General features: G+C 43.9%; 1 protein-coding gene across 1 annotated transcript in view; it reads left to right on the plus strand.

The window, feature by feature from the left end:
• Window positions 1–24,224, plus strand: part of scn4ab (sodium channel, voltage-gated, type IV, alpha, b) — a 47,411-nt gene that overhangs the window by 18,581 nt on the left and 4,606 nt on the right. The window contains exons 7-24 of the mRNA XM_068568911.1: window positions 2,931–3,022; window positions 3,115–3,384; window positions 6,336–6,399; window positions 6,479–6,620; window positions 6,906–7,106; window positions 7,186–7,294; window positions 8,623–8,861; window positions 14,073–14,144; window positions 14,418–14,519; window positions 14,636–14,992; window positions 18,708–18,891; window positions 19,098–19,332; window positions 20,464–20,591; window positions 21,113–21,267; window positions 22,568–22,741; window positions 23,223–23,345; window positions 23,653–23,937; window positions 24,099–24,152. Coding sequence (XP_068425012.1) covers window positions 2,931–3,022; window positions 3,115–3,384; window positions 6,336–6,399; window positions 6,479–6,620; window positions 6,906–7,106; window positions 7,186–7,294; window positions 8,623–8,861; window positions 14,073–14,144; window positions 14,418–14,519; window positions 14,636–14,992; window positions 18,708–18,891; window positions 19,098–19,332; window positions 20,464–20,591; window positions 21,113–21,267; window positions 22,568–22,741; window positions 23,223–23,345; window positions 23,653–23,937; window positions 24,099–24,152 — 2,986 coding nt within the window. The remainder of the gene's footprint in view (window positions 1–2,930; window positions 3,023–3,114; window positions 3,385–6,335; window positions 6,400–6,478; window positions 6,621–6,905; window positions 7,107–7,185; window positions 7,295–8,622; window positions 8,862–14,072; window positions 14,145–14,417; window positions 14,520–14,635; window positions 14,993–18,707; window positions 18,892–19,097; window positions 19,333–20,463; window positions 20,592–21,112; window positions 21,268–22,567; window positions 22,742–23,222; window positions 23,346–23,652; window positions 23,938–24,098; window positions 24,153–24,224) is intronic.

Below are 24,224 nucleotides of genomic sequence, written 5' to 3' on the forward strand. Positions count from 1 at the left end.
TGGGGTAATATGGTACTATGATCTCTCTAGTGGGGTAATATGGTACTATGATCTCTCTAGTGGGGTAATATGGTACTATGATCTCTCTAGTGGGGTAACATGGTACTATGATCTCTCTAGTGGGGTAATATAGTACTATGATCTCTCTAGTGGGGTAATATGGTACTATGATCTCTCTAGTGGGGTAATATGGTACTATGATCTCTCTAGTGGGGTAACATGGTACTATGATCTCTCTAGTGGGGTAATATAGTACTATGATCTCTCTAGTGGGGTAATATGGTACTATGATCTCTCTAGTGGGGTAACATGGTACTATGATCTCTCTAGTGGGGTAATATAGTACTATGATCTCTCTAGTGGGGTAATATGGTACTATGATCTCTCTAGTGGGGTAATATGGTACTATGATCTCTCTAGTGGGGTAATATGGTACTATGATCTCTCTAGTGGGGTAATATGGTACTATGATCTCTCTAGTGGGGTAACATGGTACTATGATGTCTCTAGTGGGGTAATAAGGTACTATGATGTCTCTAGTGGGGTAATATGGTACTATGATCTCTCTAGTGGGGTAACATGGTACTATGATCTCTCTAGTGGGGTAATAAGGTACTATGATGTCTCTAGTGGGGTAATATGGTACTATGATCTCTCTAGTGGGGTAACATGGTACTATGATGTCTCTAGTGGGGTAATAAGGTACTATGATGTCTCTAGTGGGGTAATATGGTACTATGATCTCTCTAGTGGGGTAACATGGTACTATGATCTCTCTAGTGGGGTAATAAGGTACTATGATGTCTCTAGTGGGGTAATATGGTACTATGATCTCTCTAGTGGGGTAACATGGTACTATGATGTCTCTAGTGGGGTAATATGGTACTATGATCTCTCTAGTGGGGTAACATGGTACTATGATCTCTCTAGTGGGGTAACATGGTACTATGATCTCTCTAGTGGGGTAATAAGGTACTATGATGTCTCTAGTGGGGTAATATTGTACTATGATCTCTCTAGTGGGGTAATATGGTACTATGATCTCTCTAGTGGGGTAACATGGTACTATGATCTCTCTAGTGGGGTAATAAGGTACTATGATGTCTCTAGTGGGGTAATATGGTACTATGAGCTCTCTAGTGGGGTAACATGGTGCTATGAGCTCTCTAGTGGGGTAATATAGTACTATGATCTCTCTAGTGGGGTAATATGGTGCTATGATCTCTCTAGTGGGGTAATATGGTACTATGATCTCTCTAGTGGGGTAATATGGTACTATGATCTCTCTAGTGGGGTAACATGGTACTATGATCTCTCTACTGGGGTAATATGGTACTATGATCTCTCTAGTGGGGTAATATGGTACTATGATCTCTCTAGTGGGGTAATATGGTACTATGATCTCTCTAGTGGGGTAACATGGTACTATGATCTCTCTAGTGGGGTAATATGGTACTATGATCTCTCTAGTAGGGTAATATGGTACTATGATCTCTCTAGTGGGGTAATATGGTACTATGATCTCTCTAGTGGGGTAACATGGTACTATGATCTCTCTAGTGGGGTAATAAGGTACTATGATGTCTCTAGTGGGGTAATATGGTACTATGATCTCTCTAGTGGGGTAACATGGTACTATGATCTCTCTAGTGGGGTAATATGGTACTATGATCTCTCTAGTGGGGTAACATGGTACTTTGATCTCTCTAGTGGGGTAACATGGTACTATGATCTCTCTAGTGGGGTAATAAGGTACTATGATGTCTCTAGTGGGGTAATATGGTACTATGATCTCTCTAGTGGGGTAACATGGTACTATGATCTCTCTAGTGGGGTAATATGGTACTATGATCTCTCTAGTGGGGTAACATGGTACTATGATCTCTCTAGTGGGGTAACATGGTACTATGATCTCTCTAGTGGGGTAATAAGGTACTATGATGTCTCTAGTGGGGTAATATGGTACTATGATCTCTCTAGTGGGGTAACATGGTACTATGAGCTCTCTAGTGGGGTAATATGATTTTACAGGAAGCCAGTGCAGAGGAACTACTACAGGAGTAATGTGATCTCTCTTCTTCGTCCTCGTTAGCACACAAGCTGCACAATTCTGGATAAACTGGAGACTTATTAGAGCAGCCTGATAATAAGGTTTTACAGTAATCCAGTCAAGAAGAAACGAATGAGGGAACCAATTTGTTTCGATTGGCAACAGGAAGTCAGCCTTATGTCACAAGGTCATCACATTTACATCAACGTTGCAGCGATTACTACTTAATTAAAGGTTAACTTATTTTATTTAAAACAGTTAACGTCAACGTTTTAATTTAAGACGTTGACTTGTTTGGTATTGGGTTTTTCCTCCATGATATTGTTGGTGATGATGATGTTGGTGATGATGTTGTTGGTGATGATGATGATGTTGGTAAAGATGATGATGTTGGTGGTGATGATGATGATGTTGTTGGTGATGATGATGTTGTCGTTGGTGATGATGATGATGATGTTGGTGAAGATGATGATGTTGTTGGTGATGATGATGATGATGTTGTTGTTGGTGATGTTGGTGATGATGATGTTGTTGGTGATGATGATGTTGTTGGTGAAGATGATGATGTTGTTGGTGAAGATGATGATGTTGTTGTTGGTGATGATGTTGTTGGTGATGATGATGTTGGTGAAGATGATGATGTTGTTGGTGAAGATGATGATGTTGTTGTTGGTGATGATGTTGTTGGTGATGATGATGTTGTTGGTGATGATGATGATGTTGTTAGTGATGATGATGATGATGATGATGTTGTTGGTGATGATGTTGTTGTTGTTGGTGATGATTTTGTTGGTGATGATGATGTTGCTGGTGATGATGATAATGTTGGTGTGATGATGTTGATGATGATGATGATGAGATGAGGCTCTCTGTGTTTCAGATACCTGACAGAGTTTGTAGATTTGGGAAATGTTTCTGTGTTGAGAACGTTTAGAGTTCTTCGAGCACTGAAGACCATCACAGTCATCCCTGGTCAGTCTGTGTGTCTGTTGTGTTAGTTTACAATTGCGCAAAGGCGCAGCTTCTAAAGAGTCAGTCCGTTTTTAATGCCCCCTCCTCCTCAGGACTGAAGACGATTGTGGGAGCGCTCATACAATCAGTGAAGAAGCTGGCTGATGTGATGATTCTGACCGTGTTCTGCCTGTGCGTCTTCGCTCTGATCGGTCTGCAGCTCTTTATGGGAAACCTGCGTCAGAAATGTGTTCTGGTCCCACCGCTGCTGCTGGGCAACACCTCCCATACCCACCTCGGTACTGGTGACCATGGTAACGACACCCAAAGCAACAACACAGGAAGCAGCGAATTTGATTTCTCAGAGTACATCAACAACCCAGGTATGATACAGGTACTACGACCACTAATTCTACAATACCTCATGAACTACCTGGCCAAAGTACAAATAACAGGACTACTACTGTGATGGTGTGCAGCTTTACTTCAGTAAGGTACAGACCAGCTTTACTTCAGTAAGGTACAGACCAGCTTTACTTCAGTAAGGTACAGACCAGCTTTACTTCAGTAAGGTACAGACCAGCTTTACTTCAGTAAGGTACAGACCAGCTTTACTTCAGTAAGGTACAGACCAGCTTTACTTCAGTAAGGTACAGACCAGCTGTACTTCAGTAAGGTACAGACCAGCTTTACTTCAGTAAGGTACAGACCAGCTTTACTTCAGTAAGGTACAGACCAGCTTTACTTCAGTAAGGTACAGACCAGCTTCACTTCAGTAAGGTACAGACCAGCTTCAGTAAGGTACAGACCAGCTTTACTTCAGTAAGGTACAGACCAGCTGTACTTCAGTAAGGTACAGACCAGCGTCTGTAAGGTACAGACCAGCTTTACTTCAGTAAGGTACAGACCAGCTTTACTTCAGTAAGGTACAGACCAGCTGTACTTCAGTAAGGTACAGACCAGCTTTACTTCAGTAAGGTACAGACCAGCTTTACTTCAGTAAGGTACAGACCAGCTTTACTTCAGTAAGGTACAGACCAGCTTTACTTCAGTAAGGTACAGACCAGCTTCACTTCAGTAAGGTACAGACCAGCTTCAGTAAGGTACAGACCAGCTTTACTTCAGTAAGGTACAGACCAGCTGTACTTCAGTAAGGTACAGACCAGCGTCTGTAAGGTACAGACCAGCTTTACTTCAGTAAGGTACAGACCAGCTGTACTTCATTAAGGTACAGACCAGCGTCTGTAAGGTACAGACCAGCTTTACTTCAGTAAGGTACAGACCAGCTTTACTTCAGTAAGGTACAGACCAGCGTCTGTAAGGTACAGACCAGCTTTACTTCAGTAAGGTACAGACCAGCTGTACTTCAGTAAGGTACAGACCAGCTTTACTTCAGTAAGGTACAGATCAGCTTTACTTCAGTAAGGTACAGACCAGCTGTACTTCAGTAAGGTACAGACCAGCTTCAGTAAGGTACAGACCAGCTTTACTTCAGTAAGGTACAGATCAGCTTTACTTCAGTAAGGTACAGACCAGCTTTACTTCAGTAAGGTACAGACCAGCTGTACTTCAGTAAGGTACAGACCAGCTTTACTTCAGTAAGGTACAGACCAGCGTCTGTAAGGTACAGACCAGCTGTACTTCAGTAAGGTACAGACCAGCTTTACTTCAGTAAGGTACAGACCAGCTTTACTTCAGTAAGGTACAGACCAGCTGTACTTCAGTAAGGTACAGACCAGCTTTACTTCAGTAAGGTACAGACCAGCTGTACTTCAGTAAGGTACAGACCAGCTTTACTTCAGTAAGGTACAGACCAGCTTTACTTCAGTAAGGTACAGACCAGCTGTACTTCAGTAAGGTACAGACCAGCTTTACTTCAGTAAGGTACAGACCAGCTTTACTTCAGTAAGGTACAGACCAGCTTTACTTCAGTAAGGTACAGACCAGCTTTACTTCAGTAAGGTACAGACCAGCTGTACTTCAGTAAGGTACAGACCAGCGTCTGTAAGGTACAGACCAGCTGTACTTCAGTAAGGTACAGACCAGCTTTACTTCAGTAAGGTACAGACCAGCTTTACTTCAGTAAGGTACAGACCAGCTGTACTTCATTAAGGTACAGACCAGCGTCTGTAAGGTACAGACCAGCTGTACTTCAGTAAGGTACAGACCAGCGTCTGTAAGGTACAGACCAGCTTTACTTCAGTAAGGTACAGACCAGCTTTACTTCAGTAAGGTACAGACCAGCTTTACTTCAGTAAGGTACAGACCAGCTGTACTTCATTAAGGTACAGACCAGCGTCTGTAAGGTACAGACCAGCTGTACTTCAGTAAGGTACAGACCAGCTTTACTTCAGTAAGGTACAGACCAGCTGTACTTCATTAAGGTACAGACCAGCGTCTGTAAGGTACAGACCAGCTTTACTTCAGTAAGGTACAGACCAGCTTTACTTCAGTAAGGTACAGACCAGCTGTACTTCATTAAGGTACAGACCAGCGTCTGTAAGGTACAGACCAGCTTTACTTCAGTAAGGTACAGACCAGCTTTACTTCAGTAAGGTACAGACCAGCTGTACTTCAGTAAGGTACAGACCAGCTTTACTTCAGTAAGGTACAGACCAGCTTTACTTCAGTAAGGTACAGACCAGCTTTACTTCAGTAAGGTACAGACCAGCTTTACTTCAGTAAGGTACAGACCAGCTGTACTTCATTAAGGTACAGACCAGCGTCTGTAAGGTACAGACCAGCTTTACTTCAGTAAGGTACAGACCAGCTTCAGTAAGGTACAGACCAGGTTCTAGAGAAGACCTTAGCATGTTATAGTCTCAGTGATGAAGTTCAACAGATCTCTCATGATACCTGTCAGCTGTCCGTCACGTCTCCACTTCATTCAACCAGTCAGTGCTCTTGTTCAAGTCAACACAGACTGGACTTTTCTCACTTAGGAAGAAAAACTGAACTGAACTTGAAAACATCAAAAATTAAATATTTTTTTTGACATATTTTCTTAACCTTATTGTATTTTAACCAGTAGCAGCTTAACATCATGTAATGAACAGTTTGTTTTACAAAGTTATAATATAAATATTGAGTTAATTGAATTAAGTTCAGCCTATTGGTTCGGCCTTCTCAACAGCCCCAACCCCCTGTTCTCGAGAAACCAGGAGATGTTGTACTCCTTACTTATTGTTACGACGGTGTGATGTCCTTTAATAGCTCTGTTTGAGTTCATCAGTTAAGTTGTGGGACACTTCACAACACCAGAGGGTCAGTCATCAGATGTTTGTGCTTCACATATTTAGTGAACTTATTACTGATGCATCTGTCTGTCTGATAGAGAACTACTACTACCTGCGAGGTCAACTTGATGCTCTGCTGTGTGGAAACAGCTCTGATGCCGGGTACGGTGATGATGATGATGGTGATGATGATGGTGATGATGATGTGACGATGATGATGTGATAATGATGACTATTTCAGGGTCTGTCCGGAGGGTTACATTTGTCTGAAAGCGGGGAGAAACCCAAACTACGGATACACAAGCTACGACTCGTTTGGTTGGGCGTACCTGTCTCTGTTCAGACTGATGACTCAGGACTTCTGGGAGAACCTATTCCAGCTGGTCAGTAACAAACTGGTCCCAGTAGTAACTGGTCCTCACTGGTCTCTGACTTTGACTGACATTGTGCGGATATATTTATTTCAGTATGAACATTTACTTCAGTGTATGCATTTCATCTGTCCATCTATCGTCTGTCTGACTGCAGACATTATAGGTTTAGCTGACCTCTCATGTTGTCTTTAGGTTAACACAGAATTTGTTCATGTGCATATGCCTCTTTTGTCAAGGACATTTGTGACACTCTCACTTTACCTGTCTGTCTCTCACCCGTCTGTCTGACTGCAGACACTGCGAGCAGCCGGTAAAACCTACATGATCTTCTTTGTGGTCGTCATCTTCCTCGGCTCGTTCTACCTTATTAACCTCATCCTGGCTGTGGTTGCCATGGCTTACGCCGAGCAGAACGAGGCCACCAAGGCTGAGGCCAAACAGAAGGAGGAAGAGTACGCTCAGATCCTGGAGATGCTGAAGAAGAGAGAGGAGGAGGTCTGATGTGATAAAATAACTTTTAAGCAGCTGACAGTGAAGACCCACAACCTAACACTTATTCTTCTTGTCATTCCAGGAGGCAGCCTGCAGGGCTCAGCTCCCAGAGGAACCAGATGCAGCATCACAGAAGAATAATTATTCTGCAGAAACAAAGGGCCACGACCAAGAACACACTGCCATGGAAGGTACACACATACATGTCCACACAGACAAATAAACATACATGAAGACCTTATAAACATACGCATTACAAACTAATGACACCAGACAATATCAATAGTTTAACAACACAAAAGCCTAATGGTGAATAAACTGTATACATCTTTTCTAGTCTCCTGACCTCTCAAACCTCTTTAACACTGTAATATATTTTATAGAGCCCAAAGTCACCAATTACAAACTGTCCTCAGAGGGATTTACAATCTGTTCACATGCGAGTAGAATACATATCTACCGGTTCCAGACACAACCACGATCCATGGAAACTTAAGACAAGGAAGCACAGAGGCTTCCGGGAAGAAGTAGAGTTAGTAATGTTTATTGAAGAGACATACATTCATCAAGAAGGAGAGAGAAAAGAGGAGTGCAGTGCATCCTAAGATGTCCCTCAGCAGTCTAGGCCTATAGCAGCATATCTAGGGGCTGGAGCAGAGCTAACCTGAACTAGTCCTAACTATAGACCTGAACCAGCCCTAACTGTAGACCTGAACCAGTCCTAACTGTAGACCTGAACCAGTCCTAACTGTAGACCTGAACCAGTCCTAACTGTAGACCTGAACCAGTCCTAACTATGAACCTGAACCAACCCTAAATATAAACCCGACCCAGTTCTAACTTTAAGCGCTATCATAGAGGAAAGTCTTGGGTCTACTCTTTAATGTCATTACTCACCTATATTCATACCCTGATGAGAGGAGCGACTATGATGGGAGGGACTACCACGTAATGTGCCACCTGCCCACTCACACACGGATCGCACAACCTTTTTGGGGTTAAGTGTCGTGCTCAAGGACACATTGACCAGAGGAGCCAGGGTTCAAACCGTCAATCTTCTGATTGGGGACGACCCGCTCTACCTTCTGAACCACAGTCGCCCTGACCTGTCCCGTAAGAAATCTGTCACTGAAAATCAAGTGAACATCATGAAGACAGACACAACAGTGCCTAACCCTAAACTAGGGACCCTAACCCGCCACCATACTGTGTTCCTGAACACATTAGAGCATTATAGGAATCACCAACGATCATTACACCAAATCCATCAATATACCAATCGATTTAGCGCATCGATCGGTATAGGAATGAGCCTTCACAGAAAAGGAGAAAAAACAGATTAAAGAGGCGAGATGAAGGAAGGAGGCAGACAGATGATGTAATGTTCTGTTCATAGACTGAGGAGGAAAACGTTCCTGTTGCTCAGCGTTATTACAACGATCAACAGCATCGTCCTGTAGACTGAGGTCTCAAAAACAACTTTCTATTTGTATCCTCTTTAACTTGCTGTGTGTTTCAGACTTTGCAGACGACCAGAGGCCGTGTCCTCCATGTTGGTATGTCTTTGCTGACATCTTCCTGAAATGGAACTGTTGTGGCTGCTGGCGGAGGCTCAAACAGTACCTCTACACCATTGTCATGGACCCTTTTGTTGACCTTGGAATCACGATCTGTATCGTCCTCAACACAGTCTTCATGGCCATGGAGCATTATCCAATGACACAGGAGTTTGAGGAGCTTCTGAGCATTGGAAATCTGGTCAGTGATGAAGAAAATCCAGTCAGAGAATTGTTTCTTTTCGGGCCGTGGTCTTTGTTCCCAAACTGCGTTTCACAAAATGTAAAAAATGTATCATACTATATTATATTGTTTGTGTCACCTAGTCAATAGGAGCGTCAACATTAATCTTCTCAGTATAAATGTTTCCCATCACATCGCTGTATCAGTCTAATATCAGATGAGTCATGTTCATACCATCGGGCTTATTTATTTTTGTGTCTTTTTTCCGGAACAGTTTCATGAACAACCACAAGTCAAAGACAGAACCTTTTTCTAATCGTTGATGCGGCCACTAAGACATTACCTTTCATGTAACTGACGCTTTTATCCAAAGCGACTTACAATAAGTGCATTTAACCGTAAGTACTAACTCAGAACAACAAGAATTAAAAAAGTACAATTTTTTCAATAAAGTCGAACTACAAAGTGCTATCAGTAAAATACATTTAAGTGTTACTAAATGCTGCTGCTACTGTCTTTATTCAAGGTATAGTCGAAAATGATGTGTTTTTAGTTTGCGACTGAAAATGTGGAGATTTCCTGCTGTCCTGATGTCAATGAGAAGCTCGTTCCACCATTGACTAGCCAAGAAGCAAACAGTTGAGACTTAGTTGAGTGTTGAGTTCGCAGTGACGGAGCTACAAGCCGATTGGCTGAAGCTGAGCGGAGTGAACGAGCTGTACGGATTTACCATGTCCAGGATGTAGCTCGGACCCAATCTGTTCGTAGCACAGTACGCAAGTACCGATGTTGCCTGAACGAGAACCTGCCGACTTTTGATAGAGAAAGGGACGTATTCTCCTGATGTTGTACAGCATGTACCTACAGGAACATGTTGTTGTGGTGATGTTGGCAGTCAGGGAGAGTTGACTGTTGAGTGTCACACCGAGTTTATTGGCAGTCGGGGTTGTGGCCAACACTGAGTTGTTGAAGGTTGTGAATGTGAGAGCCTTTTCACAGAAGGAAAAGTAGTTCATTTTCAGGTGGTGTGTGGCAAGGCAAGGCAAGTTTATTTGTACAGCACATTTCAGCAACAAGGCGATTCAAAGTGCTTCACATAAAAGCAGATTTAAAAACAATTTAGAAAACATTAAAACAGTACAATACAAATAAAATTAATAAGAGTTGCAGTGCAGTTTAATAAATAAAATGCAGTAGTGAGATGCAGCATTGAGTCTGGTTCAATTAAAGGCAACCACAAACAGAAAAGTCTTCAAACTGGATTTACAGGAGCTGAGGGTCTCTAAGGGTCTCTGAAGGTCTCTAAGGGTCTCTGAGGGTCTCTAAGGGTCTGTGAGGGTCTCTAAGGGTCTGTGAGGGTCTCAGCAGACCTGCAGCTTTCAGGGACCTTGTTCCATAAATGTGGAGCAGAAAAGCTGAACACTGCCTCTCCATGTTTAGTTCTGACTCTTGGAAGAGAAAGTAGACCAGAACCAGAGGACCTGAGGGGTCTGATGGTTCATAAGGTAGACCAGAACCAGACCACCTGAGGGGTCTGATGGTTCATAAAGTAGACCAGATCACAAACATACTTAGGCCCTAAACCATTCAGCGCTTTATAAACCAGCAGCAGGATGTTGAAGTCAATTCTTTGTTTGACAGGAAGCCAGAGCAAAGACCTCAAACTGGAGCGATGTGATCCACGTTCCTGGTCTTAGTGAGAACTCGAGCTGCAGCGTTCTGATTGACTTTTTACAGAGGCCTGTGAACACATCGTTACAGTAGTCTACTGAAGATAAATGACCTGTGAACACACCGTTACAGTAGTCTACTGAAGATAAATGACCTGTGAACACACCGTTACAGTAGTCTACTGAAGATAAATGACCTGTGAACACACCGTTACAGTAGTCTACTGAAGATAAATGACCTGTGAACACACCGTTACAGTAGTCTACTGAAGATAAATGACCTGTGAACACACCGTTACAGTAGTCTACTGAAGATAAATGACCTGTGAACACATCGTTACAGTAGTCTACTGAAGATGAATGACCTGTGAACACACCGTTACAGTAGTCTACTGAAGATAAATGACCTGTGAACACACCGTTACAGTAGTCTACTGAAGATAAATGACCTGTGAACACATCGTTACAGTAGTCTACTGAAGATAAATGACCTGTGAACACACCGTTACAGTAGTCTACTGAAGATAAATGACCTGTGAACACACCGTTACAGTAGTCTACTGAAGATAAATGACCTGTGAACACACCGTTACAGTAGTCTACTGAAGATAAATGACCTGTGAACACACCGTTACAGTAGTCCAGTCTACTGAAGATAAATGACCTGTGAACACACCGTTACAGTAGTCTACTGAAGATAAATGACCTGTGAACACATCGTTACAGTAGTCTACTGAAGATAAATGACCTGTGAACACACCGTTACAGTAGTCTACTGAAGATAAATGACCTGTGAACACATCGTTACAGTAGTCTACTGAAGATGAATGACCTGTGAACACACCGTTACAGTAGTCTAGTCTACTGAAGATAAATGACCTGTGAACACACCGTTACAGTAGTCCAGTCTACTGAAGATAAATGACCTGTGAACACACCGTTACAGTAGTCCAGTCTACTGAAGATAAATGACCTGTGAACACACCGTTACAGTAGTCTACTGAAGATAAATGACCTGTGAACACACCGTTACAGTAGTCTACTGAAGATGAATGACCTGTGAACACACCGTTACAGTAGTCTAGTCTACTGAAGATAAATGACCTGTGAACACACCGTTACAGTAGTCCAGTCTACTGAAGATAAATGACCTGTGAACACACCGTTACAGTAGTCCAGTCTACTGAAGATAAATGACCTGTGAACACACCGTTACAGTAGTCTACTGAAGATAAATGACCTGTGAACACATCGTTACAGTAGTCTACTGAAGATGAATGACCTGTGAACACACCGTTACAGTAGTCTAGTCTACTGAAGATAAATGACCTGTGAACACACCGTTACAGTAGTCCAGTCTACTGAAGATAAATGACCTGTGAACACACCGTTACAGTAGTCTACTGAAGATAAATGACCTGTGAACACACCGTTACAGTAGTCTACTGAAGATGAATGACCTGTGAACACACCGTTACAGTAGTCTAGTCTACTGAAGATAAATGACCTGTGAACACACCGTTACAGTAGTCTACTGAAGATAAATGACCTGTGAACACATCGTTACAGTAGTCTACTGAAGATAAATGACCTGTGAACACACCGTTACAGTAGTCCAGTCTACTGAAGATAAATGACCTGTGAACACACCGTTACAGTAGTCTACTGAAGATAAATGACCTGTGAACACACCGTTACAGTAGTCCAGTCTACTGAAGATAAATGACCTGTGAACACACCGTTACAGTAGTCCAGTCTACTGAAGATAAATGACCTGTGAACACACCGTTACAGTAGTCTACTGAAGATAAATGACCTGTGAACACATCGTTACAGTAGTCTACTGAAGATAAATGACCTGTGAACACACCGTTACAGTAGTCTACTGAAGATAAATGACCTGTGAACACACCGTTACAGTAGTCTACTGAAGATAAATGACCTGTGAACACACCGTTACAGTAGTCTACTGAAGATAAATGACCTGTGAACACATCGTTACAGTAGTCTACTGAAGATAAATGACCTGTGAACACACCGTTACAGTAGTCTACTGAAGATGAATGACCTGTGAACACATCGTTACAGTAATCTAGTCTACTGAAGATGAATGCATGAACAAGTTTCTCCAGATCCCGTTCAGACATGAGTCCTCTAACCCTCGATATGTTCTTCAGGTGATAGGAGGCTGACTTTGTAATTGTCTTGATGTAGCTGTTCAGGGTGAGGTCTGAATCCATAACTACACCTAGATTTCTGGCTTGGTTTGAGGTTTTTAACATCAGTGATTGAAGCTGAGCGCTCACTTTCAATCGTTCATCCTTGCGACCAAAAACAATTACTTCTGTTTGATCTTTATTTAATTGAAGAAGATTCTGGCACATCCAGATGTTGATTTCTTCAATGCATTTAGCCAACCCTTGTACGTGTGAACATCCACTGAGAGATATCCATTAGACAGGCAGAGATTCCTGCTGCTACCTATGTTTCCGATTGGGGAAACGAGAGGATAAGTTGGGTGTCATCAGCACAGCTATGGTAGGAGAAGCCATGCGAGTGAATGAGAGAGAGAGTTGGTGTCCAGAGAGAAGAGGAGAGGGTTAGGGTTAATTGAGCAAAAAGGTCTAGAAGGATAAGGACAGAGGAAAGAGAGGCTGCTCAGAGACAGCAAGGAAGGTAGTCTCTGTTGAGGCCTTGAATCCAGACTGGTGAGGGTCCAGAAGGTTGTTCTGGTGAGGAAGGAAGAGACTTGGTTACAGATAGCTCGCTCCAGGGTTTTGGAAAGAAAGGGAAGGAGAGAGACAAGTCTGTGTTGTTGACTTGAGAATGGGTTTCTTCAGCAGAGGGTTAATTCTTTCAAAGGAAGGTTGTCATAGCTGCCTGGTTCATAGCTGAGAATTACAATTCTGAAATTATCGAAAAGATCTTTAACAAAAAATGCTATTCATACCATGATGTTCTTTTCTCTATTAGCCACCATTCGGTCTACTGAAAAGCTTGGACAAACCCCATTCATTCAATAGCCTTGGACTGTGTCTATTACCAAACACTTTACAAAGTACACTGCAATACTTTGGAGTGCACTACAGATGTTAGTGCACTCCGTCGCTCATAGGCACTGTATCAAATGGAACACTGACGTTACCCAATTGGCGGAAGTGACGGACACAAATCTGCTTGCGATACCTGCGAAAATGAACACACTTCTTGCCCTCTTTTTGTCACTTGTGTAACCCTTTCTCTAACCCATGTGGAAACTGCGACACCTCCACAATTGCGGCAGGAGGATATAAATGAAAAGCTGGCAGAAAGGGCTCTTCCTCTTTCGCTATGTAGCCATGATGGCGTCCGTTTAGTGCGAGTAGTGTCCATCGTTTTACACTGCATAGTGTGACTGTTTGCAGCGCTCCATCCCGGTTCTTTCAGGGCTCTGAGTTCTGCTGGTTTTGTCGGTGTGGCGCCCTAAGCACTGAAAGTCAGTGCTCGAAGTGCTCAAGTGTCTGGTCGTAGACACAGAATTGGTGTTAAGCTTTTTCTGCTGACCTCTGACCCCATTCAGGTCTTCACAGGGATCTTCACAGCTGAGATGGTCCTCAAACTTCTGGCCATGGACCCATACAATTACTTTCAGGTCAGACTTCCTGCTTGTTGACTATGCTCCGGTCAAATAGTGTTTATATTTGGAAAAGTGAGTGAAACGAGCCGAAGTATGGAAGTGCTTTTGATCTTCTTTTTTTTCCTAAGTTCTTTCACCACATGACATTTTAAATCCAGGTAAAAACTGAGTTAGAAAAAGACACAAGACGCCATTTTTTTACTTTATGACTGCAGCTCAACTCAGTGGTCATGACAGCTGTTTCCATTGTAACTTGTTTCTGTGATTGTTCTGTTGCTGTGGCTGCAGGTGGGCTGGAACATCTTTGACAGCATCATTGTCACCATGAGTTTGGTGGAGCTTGGATTGGCTAACGTTCAGGGCCTTTCTGTGCTGCGCTCCTTCCGATTGGTCAGTGTGAACTCATTTGATTTTTAAAACCAATCATTATGTCGTGATTGATTATGTCTACCTGTCTACCTACCTTTCTGTCTTCTGACCTGTTTCCTTGCCTGTCTCATGTCCAGATGCGAGTGTTCAAGCTGGCAAAGTCGTGGCCAACCCTCAACATGTTGATAAAGATCATTGGGAACTCGGTGGGTGCTCTGGGAAACCTGACTCTCGTCCTGGCCATCATCGTCTTCATCTTTGCCGTCGTCGGCATGCAGCTGTTCGGGAAAAACTACAAAGACTGCGTCTGTCGCATTGCACTTGACTGCGAACTTCCCCGCTGGCACATGTATGACTTCTTCCACGCCTTCCTCATCATCTTCAGGGTCCTGTGTGGAGAGTGGATTGAGACCATGTGGGACTGCATGGAGGTCTCTGGTCAGACAATGTGTCTGATTGTCTTCATGATGGTCCTCGTCATCGGAAATCTGGTGGTGAGTCCCTGTAGGCACAAAGATACTCTGACCTGAGCCTGAACTCACACAAGGTGCGCCTTCTACTGCAGTGGTCCCCAACCACCGGACCGCGGCCCCGTACCGGTCCGTGGGTCCCTTGATGCCGGGCCCAGAGAAAGAATGAATGAAAAATAAATGAAGGTCAGAAAAACGTTTTATTTTGAAAAAAGACATCCGTCTGCGCGTAACCTCTGATGTAACCTCTTGACACATGTTACGTGATAGTTACTCTAAAAATGAAACTTAAAAGTCTGTTTCAACTTGGTGTTCTGGATTAACATCAAGGCAGAGTATACTTGAGATCATCAAAAAAGCTCTTGAAACCATGCCTCCATTTCCAACATCCTGTCTTTGTGAAGTGGGTTTAAATTAAGCAGTAGACTGGACATATAGGTCTAACTTACGCAGTTAACAGAACATTACATGTCATTTAGCTGACACTTTTATCCAAAGCGACTTACAATATGTGCATTCAACCGTAAGTACGAAGTAGGAACAACAAGAATCTAGACAGAACAATCTCCAAATAAAGTCAAACTACTAAGTGCTATCAGTAAGAGCCATCCAAGTCGAAAAAGATGAGTTTTTAGTTTGCGGTGGAAGATGTAGACACTTCCTGCTGTCCTGATGTCAATGAGGAACTCATTCCACCATCGAGGAGCCAGGAAGCAAACAGTCGTGATTTTGTTGAGTGTTGACGGAGCGACAAGCTGATTGGCTGAAGCTGAGCGGAGCGAACGAGCTGGTGTGTACGGTTTCACCATGTCCTGGATGTAGGTCGGACCCGATCTGATCGTAGCACGGTACGTAAGTGCCAATGTCTTGAAGCGGATGCTGCAGCCACCGGTAGCCAGTGCAGGGCGCGGAGGACTGGAGTAGTGTGAGTGAACTTCTGGAGGTTGAAGATCAGTCGAGCCGCTGCGTTCTGGATGAGCTGTAGAGGTGGAGTTGCATTGGCAGGTAGAGTTGCAGGAGGGAGTTGCAGTAGTCAAGGAGATGATCAGAGCCTGGACCAGAACCTGTGCTGCCTTCTGTGTGAGCAGGGGACGTATTCTCCTGATGTTGTGTAGCATGAACCTCCAGGAGAAGAGGACGTATTCTTCTGATGTTGTGTAGCATGAACCTCCAGGAGAAGAGGACGTATTCTCCTGATGTTGTGTAGCATGAACCTACAGGAGCGTGTTGTTGCGGTGATGTTGGCAGTCAGGGAGAGTTGACTGTCAAGTGTCACACCGAGGTCCTTGGCAGTTGAGGTCGGGGCCAAGACTGCGTTGTTGAAGGTGATCGTGAGTTCTTTGGTGGGGGAGCCTTTTCCTGGAAGGAAAAGCAGTTCAGTCTTGTCAGGGTTGATCTTCAGGTGGTGTGTGAACATCCACTGAGAGATGTCAGTCAGAGAGGCAGAGATTCGCTCTGGTATCCCTGTTTCTGATCGGGAAAACGAAAGAATCAGTTGAGTGTCATCAGCATAGCGATGGTAGGAGAAGCCATGCGAGCGAATGACAGAGCAGAGGGGGTTGGTGTACAGAGAGAAGAGGAGAGGACCCAGGACAGAGCCCTGAGGGACCTCAGTAATGAGAGGACCCAGGACAGAGCCCTGAAGGACCCCAGTAGTGAGATGACGAGGTTTAGACACAGATCCTTTCCAACTTACCCGGTAAGTGTGATTGTCGAGGTATGATGAGAAGAGGGAGAGCACAGTGACTGAGATACTGAGATCCTGGAGGGAGGAGATGAGGATCTGGTGGTTCACGGTGTCAAAGGTAGCAGTGAGGTCTAGAAGGATGAGGACAGAGGAGAGGGAGGCTGCTCTAGCAGTGTGGAGCTGCTCAGAGACAACAAGGAGGGCCGTCTCTGTGGAGTGGCCTGCCTTGAATCCAGACTGATGAGGGTCCAGAAGGTTGTTCTGGTGGAGAAAGATAGCTCGGTCCATAGTTTTGGAAACAAAGGGAAGGAGAGAGACAGGTCGGTAGTTGTTGACTTCGGACGGATTTAGAGTGGGTTTCTTCAGCAGAGGGTTAACTCTTGCTTCCTTCTGAGAGTTGGGGAAACAGCCGGTTGAGAGGGAGGTGTTGATGAGATGGGTGAGGAAGGGAAGAAGGTCAGGAGCGATGGACTTGAGGATGTGAGATGGGATGGGGTCCAGAGGGCAGAGGGTTGGATGAGCGGAGGTCACCAAGGAGAGAACTTGATTGGGAGACAGGGTGTTGGAAGGAGGACAGCGTAGGGGAGGACGGAGTTGATGGAGGTGAAGTGGTTGAAGAAGGTCGAGTGGTGAATGAGGAGCGGATGTCATCTATCTTTTTAGTCAAGTCGTCAATGAAGTGGCTTGGTTGAAGGGTTGACGGAGGAGGAGAGGATGGGGGGTCCAGGAGGTTGGAGAAGATGGAGAATTCAATTCAGTTTATTTTGTATAGCCCAAAATCACAAATACAAGATTTGCCTCGAAGGGCTTTACAATCTGTACCCATGACATCGTGTCCCAGAACCTCACATCGGATCAGGAACAACTCCCCAAATAAAGATAGTAAAACCCTTTCACAGGGGAAAAAAGGGGAAGAAACCTGAAGGAGAGCAACAGAAGGGGATCCTCTCCCCGGATGGACAGAAGCAACAGATAACATGTGACCAGAATGAGCAACGTAACAGAGTTGCAGCACATTACATGAATATGACAAAAACATTCATATAATTAGTGAGTGGTAGGCATGGACCACGATCCAGCCACAGTCCATTGTAGCATGAAGGACCAACTCCAGACAGCCATCATCCATGGTGGAGAAGGGGGGGGGGGGGGCAGGTCCAACTCCAGACAGCCACGGTCCATGGAAACTTAAGGCAAGGAAGCACAGAGGCTCCCGGAAAGGAGTAGAGTTAGTAATGTGCATTGAAGAAGGCAGAGGAGAGAGTGGTAGGCGACCAGGTCATCAGGATGTCTGGATTTTCGCCATTTCCTTTCCGATGCTTGCAGAGTGGCTCTCTCAGCGCACACTGAGTCAGACAACCACGGAGCTGGCGGGGACTTGTAGACCTTTCGTGTCGTGAGAGGACAGAGAGAATCGAGGGAGGAAGACAGGGTGGAGAGGAGAACGTCCGTGGCCGAGTCACAAGCATGTGTTCTCGCACTGACATTATGCATAAATGTAGCCGAACAACCAGGACGTGCCTGGTTCATGGCAGTGCGACTGTGGCTGCAACACACAAGACACCTGCAGATAGAGTTCGCCAGCCTCTGCTTGGATGCCAAAAAACACAAGCTATGCTTTGACCTTTGCTATTTGTGATTCCCATAACTGTGATTGAATGGAACATAGCTGGGATGAGGGAATTCCTACATGACAGTGTTCACGTAAGCATGCATAACAGGTTGCGGGAGGGCCAATCTCAGAAGAACATTTGATGGTGTGGACAAAAACATTCCGGGTAGATGGACTGTGGCGACTAATCTTTAATGGGTGTGGTTGGGATCTATGTTGTGTGGTGGCAGGGCATGCTCCATCCGCAGTACACATAGAGGCCAGAAGAGGGTGGACCCTGTGTGGGTTAGAATTAAGGTTAGTTCTATAACCATAGGACGAGCCCTCAATCAAGGGAGCCCTGCCGAGCCTATGCCACTTGGTAAGAAGGTGTAAGATAGCCTTACATACTGTCCTTGATCTTGTTTCAGGTCCTGAATATGTCCCTGGTCTTGTTTCAGGTCCTGAATCTGTTCCTGGCCTTGTTGCTGAGCTCATTTAGTGGTGATAATCTTGCGGCTCCAGAAGATGAGGGAGAAAACAATCTGCAGATCGCGATGAACAGGATCAGTCGGGCGGTGGCTTGGGCAAAGAAATGGATCCTGGAACAAATCTGGACCAACCACATCGGCCCAGACCACCCCGGTAGGACCAGACCTGCAACCACAGCAAATACATTATTTATTGATTTCCTTGTGTATTTATCTGTGTTTAGTATTTATTCAGTGTTCCAGGTATTTTCTTTGTCATATTAAAATTAAATATTCACTATGATTTCAAATGGTTGAAGTTCTTTCAAATGCATTTTAGGCAACTTACTGATTTTTCACGTTTGTGAATTTCATCTTTAGTGTTCGACACTGAGGAAGACCATAGGACGACAAAGGAAATTTTAGCTTTGAGCTTTGTGACCTCAGGCCAGTCGGGGTCAGAGGTCAAGTCACTCCACTATAGCCATGGCAACCTGAGAAGCAACTATGACATCATTCCCTGTCTGACAGTCCCAATCGCCGAGGCCGAGTCCGACTTTGAGATGCATGACCATGATGATGAAGAGGATGAAGAAGAGGATGAGGATGAAGAAAAGCACTCCCAGGAAAACATCATTATATTCAATTTTATTTTATTCTATTCTTTTCCATTCATTCTATTCTATTCAATTGTATTCTATTCAAATCTAATCTATTCCATACTTAATAGAAGGGAAGTTAATACAAGATATTGGAACATAAATACAACTAGAAGTTTTTTGCAGGTAAATTGTAGAATTGGAAGCTCTTTCATCTTAACAAGTCAAGCATTGCATGTGTAAAAGATGCTTTATTACAGTACAGGAAACAAATTCCTTCTCTGGGAGAGAATGCCACAAGGAGTTGTAAAATTTGGCAAGTTCATAATATTATCTGTAGTGCCACAACAGCATCTGAATGACAGCCGCTATCAGCGTCACTTCAAGGGGACCAGCAGCAGTTTGATTCAACAATGGCAGAACAGCCGTGATGAAGGGCAGAGCTTCTCAACGCTGATTGGCTCAGCGTCACGCACATTTTTGACAGTTGGAAAATGTAAACTCGTACAAATTCACGCCCTGTTAAACATGTCATTCACGCCGTCAGGCGAAACATTTGCTTTTTCGCAACCTATAGCGCCTGTGCATTGACTTTGCATGTAATCTACTCGTGCGTCAAATTTGCAACGTTTTTGGTGTGAACGCAGCATTAGCATCTTGGCGGAAAAGTGTCTCCTGTCAAAAATTACTCCTGTGAAAAAATATTTAGCAGTCCACTCATTAAAAACTCGGCACTCACTGGACCTTTCTTTGGTCCACTCATTGTTACAGAAGGGCTCAATGCAGGAAGCTGGCAGGAGGCTGCAGGCAGAACCCAACAGTACACATGACATGAGCTGATGTGCGTTCGTTATGCCGAGGAGAAATACTCTGGATGCAGCTGTCAGTTCATTGTACAACTCTGAAACTCTTGTAGTCCGAACCCTGTCTCTGGTGACAGAAAGTGACATTCCAAATTCAAATTACTGAAACTCTTCAAAAATTAACGCTTTACGAGATAATTCCGAAGGATTCCGAACGCTAAGAAGCTTTCCAGTGGTATGTGGTACATTCAGTAAAAAACGTGGCGAGCTTGCCTGTGGGAGTGTCTGTTCAGAGAGTGCACTGAAGTACCGTTTATCAGATATGAACATGAATATCAACGACAGGCTGTTTGAAATGTTTCAACAGTGTGACGAGTCGTCGGTCTGCAGCACCGTTCAGAAACATCCTGAAGCTCATGATGACGTAGAAGAAGAGCAAGAAGCCAACACACCTGAGGACTGCTTCAGTGACAGTACGGAAACACACACAGGCACTCACACACACATCCAATTACACCTTTGTGTAACTTGTAAAACAACTTCCGACATGCATAAAAAGGTATTAAAGAAATGAAGCCAATCAATGACTTATCCATGGTTTGAGCCGCTCCCTTCCTCTCTGAAGAAGTAGAGCTTCTAACAGCTAAGGTCCTCCTCACTAACATGGCAGTCTCATGGTACCTTCCTCTCTGAAGAAGTAGAGCTTCTAACAGCTGAGGTCCTCCTCACTAACATGGCAGTCTCATGGTACCTTCTGTCATCAACACTGTCTGCCACTCTGCACTTCTTTGAGCTTCAACTTCATTCATCTTCCTGTTTACATCTCGCTGTGGGACAAACATCTCCATCCAGAGGTAGGTTGTGGTAATGAGAATATGAATGTACCTTAGTGTGAAAGGATCTCGTCAGGTTCACAGAAAAAGACAGCAGGTGAAATGTATACCTTGTAATATAACTATTCAAATACAACATTTGTTGTTTGTATATATTCCAGAGTGTTACAGACGCTGCCCATTCTTGGACATAGACACGTCCAAGAGCAGAGGGAAGGTCTGGGCTAACATCAGAAGAACCTGTTTCTCCATCGTAGAACACAACTACTTTGAGACCTTCATCATTTTCATGATCCTGATGAGCAGTGGAGCTCTGGTAAATGTTAGAGATTATTGATTCATACATGTTAGGTTGCATGTCATATTTTCTTTTGAATATTCTATAATGTCTGTTTATTGTGATCGCATACCAGAGCAGGTGTGATCTGATTGGTTCATCAAGAATGCATGCGGTGTGATTACTAACCTGTGGAGACAACATGGCCGATAGCAGCAGGCTCACCGCATGTTACCCAGGTGAGATGACCTTGACCTCATTAACCCCCATTATCCCTCATTAACCACCATTAACAACTATTAACCATCATGAACCATCATTAACTATCATTAAGAGTTGTGAAGTCTGATCCAGCAGGTGAGGTATCATGTATTTATTCATGAATATGGTTAGGTATTATGTGTTTATTCATGAATAGGGTGAGGTGTCATGTATTTATTCATGAATAGGGTGAGGTGTCATGTATTCACTCATGAATAGGGTGAGGTGTCATGTATTTACTCATGAATAGGGTGAGGTGTCATGTATTTACTCATGAATAGGGTGAGGTGTCATGTATTCACTCATGAATAGGGTGAGGTGTCATGTATTCACTCATGAATAGGGTGAGGTGTCATGTATTTACTCATGAATAGGGTGAGGTGTCATGTATTTACTCATGAATAGGGTGAGGTGTCATGTATTCACTCATGAATAGGGTGAGGTGTCATGTATTTATTCATGACTCTCCCCTTGTTCACCCGACGGCTCGGCAGTTGAATAGAGACTCACGGCAGTGCACTGGTTATTTAGTAATCCTGTTCTGATCTGTGGGTGAAAGGTCAGGATGTCGTATGTGTACAGATATGTTTGCACATTAAAAGGAAATGCATTGAAATAGGATCACAGGAAACATGAATGTGTGTGTGTGTGTGTGTGTGTGTGTGAGAGAGAGAGAGAGAGAGAGAGAGAGAGAGAGAGAGAGAGAGAGAGAGAGAGAGAGAGAGAGAGAGCAGGCGTTTGAGGACATGAAACATGAACGTGTGTGTGTGTGGGTGGGTGTGCGTGCGTGCGTGTGTGAGTGTGCAGGCGTTTGAGGACATGAAACATGAACACGTGTGTGTGTGTGTGTGTGTGTGTGTGTATGTGTGTGTGTGTGGGGGAGAGAGAGAGAGAGACAGAGAGAGAGAGAGAGAGAGAGAGAGAGAGAGAGCAGGCGTTTGAGGACATGAAACATGAACGTGTGTGTGTGTGGGTGTGTGTGCGTGCGTGCGTGTGTGAGTGTGCAGGCGTTTGAGGACATGAAACATGAACACGTGTGTGTGTGTGTGTGTGTATGTGTGTGTGTGTGTGGGAGCAGGCGTTTGAGGACATCTACCTGGAGCAGAGGCAGGTCATCAAGACGGTTCTGGAGTACGCGGACCAGGTGTTCACCTACGTGTTCGTGCTGGAAATGATCCTCAAGTGGGTCGCATACGGGTTCAAGACCTACTTCACCAATGCTTGGTGCTGGCTGGACTTCCTTATCGTAGACGTAAGGGCACCTGCTGGTAACCATATCAACAGTAATATCATAGGAGACACCCACTGATTTTCCCTTCGGGGATCAATAAAGTAATTATCTATCTATCTATCTATCTATCTATCTATCTATCTATCTATCTATCTATCTATCTATCTATCTATCTCCTCAGGACACACACTGATAGATCAAAGTTAAAATCTCATTTGTAATTTAACATTCAAAATGCTTTTTTTTAAATTGGCTTTAAAACCAGATTTCTAGACATTATATCCATATTAAGTTATATGTTATATATTATTATGATTCTATTCCTATAATAAAATTCCAGTGGTGTCTCTATAGGATTATTTCTGTGATTTATAATGTGTGATGTCATCACCAGCTGTTTTATAATGTGTGATGTCATCATCAAGCTGTTCCATAATGTGTGATGTCATCACCAGCTGTTTTATAATGTGTGATGTCATCACCAGGTGTGCTTGTCTTCCAGGTGTCTCTCGTGTCTCTGACAGCAAACCTCCTGGGATACTCTGAGCTGGGAGCCATCAAGTCTCTGAGGACTCTGAGAGCTCTGAGGCCCCTGAGGGCCCTGTCTCGCTTTGAGGGCATGAGGGTGAGACAGGCATTTTAAACATGTCTCTGTGTCACCAGAGGCTGGTAACCTTCTATCTGAATCTGACAGATCTAAAGAATTCTATCTTTCATAATGACAGAAGTAATAAGTTATGGTGTAATAAGTTGTGTTTCCATGTTCTGATAAGAACATATAAACACGTCCAAGTCAGTGAAACGTTTTTATTCTGTTAGGTGACACATGTCTGACCCTCCTCTGTACCTACCTGACCCTCCCCTGTACCTGTCTGTCTGACCCTCCCCTGTACCTGTCTGTCTGACCCTCCCCTGTACCTGTCTGTCTGCAGGTGGTGGTGAACGCCCTGGTTGGAGCGATCCCGTCTATCTTTAACGTGCTGCTGGTTTGTCTGATATTCTGGCTGATCTTCAGCATCATGGGAGTCAATATGTTTGCAGGAAAGTTTTATTATTGTTTTAACGAGACGTCTGAGGAGATGTTTCCTCCTGAAGATGTCAACAACAAGACCGACTGCTTCGCTCTGATGGAGGCCAACTTCACTGAGGTCCGCTGGAAGAACGTGAAGGTCAACTATGACAACGTTGGGCTGGGCTACCTGTCCCTGCTGCAAGTGGTGAGTCACCATGACAACCACTAGACAGCTCATGGCATCCCATAATTTCCCTGACACAGTCGCATCAAAACACCACAGAACCAAACTGTCTTAATCTGAGCTCATTCCTGCTGTTGCTGTTTTCACTTTGATAATACAAATAATACAATAATCTTTTCCAGGCCACGTTTAAAGGTTGGATGGACATCATGTACGCAGCTGTGGACTCCAGAGACGTCAGTACAAGAGCTATGTACTGCTGATACTAGTACTACTGGAACTAATACTAGTAATCCTACTGGAACTAA

This window comes from Clinocottus analis, unplaced genomic scaffold, assembly GCF_023055335.1.
Source record: "Clinocottus analis isolate CAN_PGR_092001 unplaced genomic scaffold, fCliAna1.0.p SCAF_87, whole genome shotgun sequence".
Taxonomy (NCBI): Eukaryota; Metazoa; Chordata; class Actinopteri; order Perciformes; family Cottidae; genus Clinocottus; species Clinocottus analis.